The sequence below is a fragment of the Hylaeus volcanicus genome, chromosome 2, assembly GCF_026283585.1.
Source record: "Hylaeus volcanicus isolate JK05 chromosome 2, UHH_iyHylVolc1.0_haploid, whole genome shotgun sequence".
Lineage (NCBI taxonomy): Eukaryota > Metazoa > Arthropoda > Insecta > Hymenoptera > Colletidae > Hylaeus > Hylaeus volcanicus.
This window is the reverse complement of record NC_071977.1, coordinates 16,745,075-16,754,333: the sequence shown is the minus strand read 5'-3', so window position 1 is coordinate 16,754,333 and position 9,259 is coordinate 16,745,075. Positions and strand designations below refer to the sequence as shown.

At 33.5% G+C, this 9,259-nt stretch overlaps 1 protein-coding gene across 1 annotated transcript; it reads right to left on the bottom strand.

The window, feature by feature from the left end:
* Positions 1-544: 544 nt before the first annotated feature.
* LOC128884850 (uncharacterized) lies at positions 545-7,032 on the bottom strand. Its single transcript, XM_054138507.1, has 9 exons — positions 6,963-7,032; positions 6,790-6,906; positions 5,946-6,177; positions 4,781-5,014; positions 4,108-4,303; positions 3,288-3,502; positions 2,945-3,119; positions 2,147-2,435; positions 545-1,294 (listed from the first exon to the last, which is right to left on the bottom strand). The coding sequence occupies exons 1-9, from the start codon at positions 7,030-7,032 to the stop codon at positions 1,155-1,157; spliced, it is 1,668 nt and encodes a 555-aa protein (XP_053994482.1). The 3' UTR covers positions 545-1,154.
* Between the last annotated feature and the right edge of the window lie 2,227 nt (positions 7,033-9,259).

The following is a 9,259-nucleotide window of genomic DNA, read 5'->3' as shown; positions in this document are numbered from 1 at the left end:
GTATCTAACAATACCTATTTTGTAAGGTAATAGTGAAATTTTTTCTGAGAAAACCGCCAACGAAAATAACGCTGCGAAAACGACATGTCAAGACCACAATCATGATATTCTTTTTTTCAGTGTTCATTTGCGCATGCTGTCAAACTGAATAGGTCCATGTTAATGATAGTATGACACCAGTTTTTATTTCTTTAAATGTCCAATAAAACGTAATGACAGTTTGAAAACACTCCATCTTATAGTTTCTTGATGATGAATATTTGAAAATATCTCTTGGTTTAGGAGCATTACAGTGCTGTCACCTTAACACTAAAGCTACCACGCCCGGTCATATGTCCGTTTTCAAATTTTTGTATACACTTCTAATATGCTATGTATGAACTATATACGATTGTTTCATGCATTATTTAATTTAGTTCCTCGTAAAATTGCAAAAGTTTCTCTAAAACTAGTCATTTGTTCTATCACGATAGAAATAGTTACAAATGAATATCGATAGATTTAATGTTAACATAAACCTTGAAAAGTACACAATTAAAAAAAACATCTGAAAAGGCTATAATTTATTAAATTTATGTCTATTCGCCAGTTGTTCATCTTTTACTCGTTCAAACTTTAAATTCAGACAAGAATTTTGTTCATCTCTGAAAGGAAGGTTCCATTCGAGCTCTCTTCGCCTCGAATTTGGCGCGAGGATGAGTGTCCATTCAGCATTGGTATGAATCATTAGCGTGGCCCGTGCTTCTGAATCGACGGGATCGCGGCAAATATTGACAGTGAGAATGAGCCACGGCCGAAGTTGTAAAATCGTTTACGGCTTCTCGGAATTCGCAGTTCGAATACTTCCGGACGCGCCATTGGAATTACGGGGAAATCTGTTTGTAAATTCTCCGTTCTAGGGAACACAGGCATTCGGTTGATAATTCTAGCTAGCCGTGTGCACGCGCGTTTCCCCCTGTGGCAAGCAAAACAAACGCTGGCGATGGGAATTTCAGATTTATTTTGCAATCGTTGGGGTACGAGGAACGTACGATACTTAATTGACTCGTAAGGTGGCTGTAACGATTCGAACGTGATTAGAATAGTTTGGTACAGCAGGTCGATAATTTTGCCGACGGTTCGAGTCTTTTCAAGCACTGGTCTAACGTGTTTAGCTAGAGGAGCCACTCGTCGGAGAACCCTTCGATCTCTTCCTTTCCGACCTTGCTGCGTTTCATTGCAGCTCTCCTCGAAGCCTCCGGACAACCGCCGAAGATCCAATTTACCGCTCGCAGCAGGGCAGGTTTCAGTTGATCTGAATCAAAAAAGTATGAGCGATTCGTTGTGAATGTTATGTGAACCTCGTTCATATATTTGCATTCAGATGTTCCCTCTAAAAGGATAAATCTAGTCAACTTTGTTAGCTATTGTAAGTGTATTAGCATTTTTTATTATGTAACTGTAGCTTAAAAGAAAAGATCACTCAGTGCATGTATAGGTATATTAATGACTGTATTATACACTACCAGGTATTAGAGAAAATATAAAATATGAAATTCTGATTTCCTGTCATAGATAAGTCACTCAATGTATCAAAATTTATATAAACCAAATATTATTGTAATAAATTACATGGTTCTACAGTTACACTGTTGAATATGAAGTCCAAATGGTAAACAAATGTTTTTCTACAAGAAATGGAAAGTGTCAATTTCGTAAACTGTTTGCTGAATTTTTCGTTTAAAAACCTACAAAAGTAACGAAATTATATATTGATGAAGAGTTAAATGTATATACCCATACAGGGTGTTTTATTTAAAACGGAGTAGTTCAATATCTCATGAGAGAATAAAGTTACCAAAAGAATGTTTAACAAATGATATTTGGTTTCAAGAGGCAAATTATATAAAGTAAAGAATTTTGTTGGTAACGGAAATTTAAAAAACAAATCAATTTATTTTAAATGGAGTATAATTTCTTATGTTTAATATATAATGTATTATGCTTATATATTTTTATCCTACAAATAGGATATTATCTATAATCACAAAATAGAAGTTATAATTTAAGAAAGTGGCAATAGTGATTGAATGAAGCGTCATTTTCGTGGATGTATTTTACGTAACTTCTCTTTTAAACATAACTCGACGTGGTAGTTTTAACATACTCTTCAAGATAGGTCTAGGAAAATCCTCGCAGTTGTAATCGAAGATCGAATCGTCTGAATTCGTATCGATAACATAGTTCTCTCTCTGAGGCCTCTCGTCGAGATCAGGATTTGCAGTTGTTACTCGTCCTCTGTGCAGAGAATTTTCATCGTCGGCTTCCCCTCCTCGATCCGTATAGTAATAACTGTCGCTGCAACAGTACCCTGGTGACAAGTTGCTGTTTCTTGATTTTTTCCTGCGGTTGATTCTGGTCGTATTTTCGTGCTGGCGTGCAGTCATCTCGCGTTTCTATTGAAAATAAAAATGTGCGCAAATACAATGTTTCAAAATGTAGGGAACCAATACATATAACAGATTGTACAGGAAATATAGAAAACACTTATTGGTATAAAAGTCCTGGATATTTATAATAGCTATATTATGTATATATTTAAAATATGTAAATAATTAAGCGCATTTTGCACATTATAAACCATTGATCTATTACATTGGTACCTAGAAAATGAAAATGATTATTAAGAGATTTATCCTTGATCCTTGATTCTATTCCAAATCTTTTAAATAAATCAGTAATATAAATCTACAATATACTATATATATATTAACGTATATAAATACCCGAATATCAATGGATACACATTTATTTTAATAATTTGAAATTCAAGGATAAATCTTTTAATATGCAATCATTTTTAATTTTCAAGTATGAATTTTATAGATCAGTGGATAGTGGTAGACACCAGTGAATTCTGTAGCAATTTGTTGACTCTGTAGATATTTTAAAGTAAATTAATTACCCGTGGTGCTTGCTTCTCCTCGTTTAGAAAATTAACTTTGCGCTCGTTGCTCACATTATTGGATTTTAGTAGTCGAGTCTTGCAACCATAATCGTTGTAATTGATGGTGAATAAACTTTCACTGTTTTCGTCTATTCTGGTGCGCGTCTTGGGAGTCACCATACTCCGAGACGATCTGAGACGATGAATTTTTATATGTTTACAATTTTCTCAACAGTAAATATTAATTAAACGAAAAACTTGCAAGCCAACATCGAATATAATAGAAGCTCGTAATTAAAGCAAAAACTATTTTCCTTATTCTCGACAATGTCGTTTGCTAGATCGACGATAATTCATTTACTTTAGTACGTTTTTAATATCAATGGGCGACATCAAATTGAGATCTTCCTTGTAGCTGTTCAACTCCCCAGAAGACATAGAACACCCGTTAAGGCCACAGCATTCACCACCGCACTGATATTGACTCGTTTGATACAAAGATGTATAATCAGAATACCTCGTGTTGACTTCTGGCGCGGAGGTTAAATCAACGTCTTTAACGTAAGTCTCCATTCCCTGCATCAAACATTCGTTAATAATTAATACAAATACGAAGGAATTGCCTGCTATTTTCAACTCAAGAAGAGTGTGAGACAATTAACCCCTCCATTACAGTAGTTTATACATTTTTTAAAAATTCTCCTCTGAAATGAGCAGAGAATGTCTGCACTTGAGATTATAATATATCCAAGAAAATCCTAATAATTTTATTATAATTCATTCAAAAAGTCATATTATTTTTATAATATTATTACGTAAGGATGATTCCAAGAAGGCTTCTTAGTAAATACAAAATCAATCATCAAATACAAAATTTTAGTACTATGTAATTCTTTTAAAGTCAAATTTGGAAATACATATATTTATTGAATGAGGTCAATAAGATATTCTAGATAGTACCAAAAAAATATATGTACATATTCAATAAACTCTGATAATAAATGCATTAGTAACAATATTTTATATTCGATGAACGAATGTGAATAAAAAGAACTTAATTTTATATTAATCAAGTTGAACGTGTAAAGAAGTGAATGTAGTTCAGGTTGGATAAAAGTGAAACAATTAATATTCTTCTTTCGGTTTGGACTCTATTCAATTATTTATATACTTAATCTTACTGAGTCTGTTACGTTGTCATTATGATCTCTGGTTGGTCCCTCAAGCTCCGAACCCGAAACTTCCCCCTTCGATGACAGTTTATCGGTAGATGTGCCACATTCTTTGTACTCCACTCTTAGATAAGGATCCTCAACAATTACGACATCATCCTTTTCGTATTTTTCATCGAGCATTGCCATTTGTCGTGGACTACCGCTACAAAATTTAGTAAATAATTAAAAGTACTATATTCTGTCTCAAGCATGTACATTAAATCCTGTTTTAAGGGTGCAAAACTCTCCTGTCTAAGAGATACGTGCTTATCTCCTCCACTTCAGCATAATGTTGCAATCTCTCATTTATAAGGTAAGACACAAGAAAGCTAGAAACAGTCGATACGTAATAAAAGTCAAACATTTTCGACCACTTTAATAACCAGTTAGGTCATGTCTCAGAAAATTACAATGTTATTAATTAAATAGCAATTAAACCTAAATTTCACCTACCTCGCCCTCTAGGTGACATAGCTTAGATAAGAGCCAGAATTACTGTGTAATTTTTACACAGAATTTATTATGCATGCTTAACACGGACAACATGCCTTCAATTGGAGTTATCCGTCCATGCAATTATCTACTTAATTTTAATAAAAAATCGATACTCGACTACATTGCGGCTTTACCACGATTATACCTGATTAAAAGTGCGTAATTTTCAATGGCCGTCCCACTGGCCCGTTTCGTGTCGCACATACTTGTTTTCACGTATTTTTGAAGTTCTTCCAGTTTGTCAGAATAAAAATACATCAATTTGTCATCTTCCATGCAAGGTTCTGGTGAAGTTTTAATAGCACTGCTTCGAAGCCGATGGCGAGATTGTCGACAATCTTTACTTTGCTTCCCGCTTAGTTTCCTCCTTTCCCGAACCCTGTAAAATAATGAATTCCTTAAATAAACGAAGTGACGAACCAACAGTGTTTTAAGAAAATATGTGATACATAATAATTCGTTTTTATTCGAGCAAGGAAAGAAAAATAATTAATGGATAATAATGGAACAATAAGTTATTTAATAAATAGCCAGTAATTACTGAAATATTACAGAATAACAAAAATAAATATCTACAGACATACTTATATCTAGATCTTGCATAATGTAGCCTGATTTAACACACTATGATCAGATAACAAGGCACTCAATATAAAAACATACGTACATATGGACATATGTATGAGCCGTTCATTATACAAATCACAAATCTATTAACTCCATAAAACAAAAAGTTGAGAAATCCAATGAAATGGGTTCTGAAATAAATTATTCATTATTCAATGGCGAAAAAAAATGTCGTTTAATGGCGTGAATCTTTATTATTCGGGAAAGTTATTATAAATATAAAAAATTACGACTATACCAATGTTTTTACACTTAAATTTAAGATTTTTCAAAAAGCAGAGTTAACCGATTTGTGCATTGAAGGGCTCATATCACACTACTAATGTTAATACGCATTTATTGAAAAATATTTTTAATTTATACATTTGTTTTCGAGAATTATCATACTCCATAAACTAGCAGCATGAAATAAAATTTTACTTTCAATTCAACTCTGTGCAAAACAAACATAAATGATTCAGTATTATAACATAAATACACTTTTTATACCAATACTTGCAAATGGTAAATTTGGAATTGTGTCATTGTTGCGTTAAACGAGCGATACGTCTTCTCCGTGATTAATTATTTGCACCGAAAGGGTACACTCGAGGAACATGATTACGTTGGAATGATACATTAGAAGACGGAGATAGGTGATGAAACAATAGCTTCCAGGCGTAATGAAAATTTCGCCAACTAACCCTGGCAATTCATCATTGTCGATGGACGCTTTCGCCTTCTTGCCGTGACCCGAGCGTACGCGTTCCAAATCCTCGAAACGACGTTTCTGCGCTAATAAGGACTGCTCGTACCTTGCCCTATGATACTTGGACTTGATCTTGTCATACAGGTAATCGTTTTCACGCGCGCTCAGCGCTAATTTCAAACTGTTCGCTGTGAAATCGATCAACGTGTAACAAATTCTGCGCGCGTCTGTAAGAGAAATATTTTATCGAAGGGTTGACTTAAGTGGTTACATACCCTTATCAGCAATTACGTTATTAGAAAAAGAATATCATTCCGATACTAAAGAGGTACGAAAAAGAGACAATTCCTTTGCGTAATAAACGCAGAGATTGATATTAATAAAAACTCTTGTTCTTTAAAGTGTAATAGACAAAATATCCGTGTACGTATTATTGTATGGTCAAATAGAATAATTGTAGTATTTACTATATATAGTATGTATACTGTAGAGTAGTATATTGAACAGATTATTAAAATATGATACTTTCATATAGCAATCTGTTCAAAATGATTTTTTGTTAGTTGAAAGAAGTTCTTCGAATATTGTAGGAATATTAAACTATTCATATATCTAGAATATTATAACATTTAACTAATGTTTGTAGCAACTACAAAAAGTTCTTCGAATATTAACAAAATCGTCTGAAATTGCTAATTCCCCCTAACAATCTTATTGAGCATTAAAGATGAAAACTTTGCTGCAGTTTTCGATTTCAACTAAAAAGAGTCATGTCTAGATATAGTTTCCCGTCGTATAAATGTCTTTTTTCTATCTCTTTTGTCGCGCGATTTACTTACGTGGACGCGATTCTGGGACATAGTAGAGAATCACTCCAGACAGCATCAGCAGTATCAGAGAAAGGCGTTTCAAGTAACCGATCCAACCAAACAGGGAGAACGTCTCCTCTGGATAACCTGTGTCGAAGAAGGAAGTGATTTCCATTCACCTTATCCATCACACTTTCACTTACTAACGTTGCTCCATGGTTTCGTAGCGGCGCACTGTATCGCGAGCGCGCCGAGAACAACCAGGAATTTCATGACTGTGCGAGAGGATGCGAGCATCCATCCGTCGATTAGTTTTGCTCGATGTTACGTGGGCATCGCCATGATGTTGCGAAGCCTGAGGATGAAACGGAAGATAGCAACGAGGCCCATCGATGCGACGTTTGTCGTAAAGCATGAACGACGAGTAGACGAATTTCACTTCAATTAGGGTCGTTAAACGTCGTGAAACCATCACTAAAGTGTTGCAATGAATCTACATATATGAATTGGATAACGTATAAATCTAGAGACGCGGTAGCGTCTCGGCGCTAAGTACATGAAAAATTATCCGTCACCGAGTATATACTGGCGTTGAAGCTACCACGTATCTTTTACAGGAGAGATGGTCCATTTCAACCTAACCTGAAACTTCTTTCATGAATATCTCAACACACCTGCAATATTTTCTAAATTTAAAGGCATTTTTTAAATGTAAACCGCATATAAGCTTTCGAATAAAACCAAATCAATAAAATCGGTTTACGTACAACTGAGATATCTAGAGACGCGGTAGCGTCGCGACGCCAAGTACATGAAAAATTATACGCCACCGTGTATGCTGGCGCTGGCGCTACCACGTATCTTTTACTCGTAAAACTACGATTCCAACCTAACCCGAAACTTCTGTCATTAATATCTCGTCACACCTGCTGTATTTTCTAAATCTAAAGGCATTTTTCTAATGTAAATCGCATATAAGCTTTCTAATAAAACCAAAATCAATAAAATCGGTCTATGTACAACTGAGATATCGTAACATCATGTCATGAATCCGTCAGAAATTGTTGATTTTTCTTCTGATTCTGATTCTTATTCTTTTTGTCAACACTTAGCCAATAGGATCTAAGACCATTCGTCGATTCGTCGACTCTCGGAATCAGTCGGCAAGGCTCGTCGGTCGGAATTGTAATATGGTTGTCACTCATGCCGCTCGTTCATTTACTGATTTTCAGCGCAAAAGTCCCAGTTTCAATGACAAGATTTAAAAGCGGTCAAATTGTTGCTCTGCTTGACTCTGTTTGTTGAAACCGATAACAAGGGTCTACGTCTCGGAACGTCAGGCCCGAAGAGTAAGTTACAATAGGATCGCTTTTACGACTTGCAACTGAAACCGAGACTTTTGCGCTGAAAATCAGTAAATGTCTAGGGGTATAATAATAAAAATCGGATGAATACATTAAAGCTTAATGAATTCGTCTTGAAAAGCACTATTGCATGATCCCCCCAAAAAATATATAGTTCCATTTAAAGAACGAAACATCAACATTATATCTCTTAAATTAATAACATAACAAAAATATCGTTTACGCTACAATAAAAAGCCCATTGTATTCTGCAAATTACATGTAAACAATTTTTCGTATCACCAATAGTTATTCATATATGCGTTTGTAACACTTTAATGTGGACACCCTGTGTAAGCTGTTATATTTGAAAATGAAAGAAGTCCATTTTTTCATGTATCGAGATATTTAAGAGTTTACATTTGAATTAATTTAAAAATATTGGCAAACGCTAATCAATTCGAGTCATGTTTTTTAACATTATAATACACCTTTAAAATTTTATTATAAAGTAATAATTATTAAAATTATTTAAAACATAAACGACTTTTTGAGCTCCAATAGGACTTATGCAACTTTAAAAAATAACGTATTATACAAAATAAAAACAAAAGGAAATTTAGGTCCATATTTTTATAGACATTAGCTTTACTGAAATAGATTTTTAATGCGAAAACTAATAATTAAAATAAAGACATGTAAATATACGAATAACCATGTTTATGATATAATAATGTTAATGTTTAAATTATAATAAATAATATGATATAAATAAACAAGTGTAAAATGTAAATTTATTCGTTAAGCTAAGTAAAAATACAAAGAAATTAAATTTTCAACTTATTTCTCCTTTACAGGTAACATAGTGAAGTATTCATGATAAATAGGTGGTATGTAAGGCTGTAATGTAAACTCATCATATCGTTGTATTTCTTTGTTTTTATACTACACTAAATATTCTTATTTAACCTGCAAAATATAATATTTATTTTCTTTGCTGCTTCAGTAGTTTTAAACTCTTGCTTTCTGTAGTGACGTAAAAGTACTCAAATCTCAAAATTTTCAATTATTTTACTAAAACAAAAAAAAATTAAACTATCAATAAATTAATGTTACTAATAATTAAATATGAAAGAGATCTTCAAAAGCTACAAAAT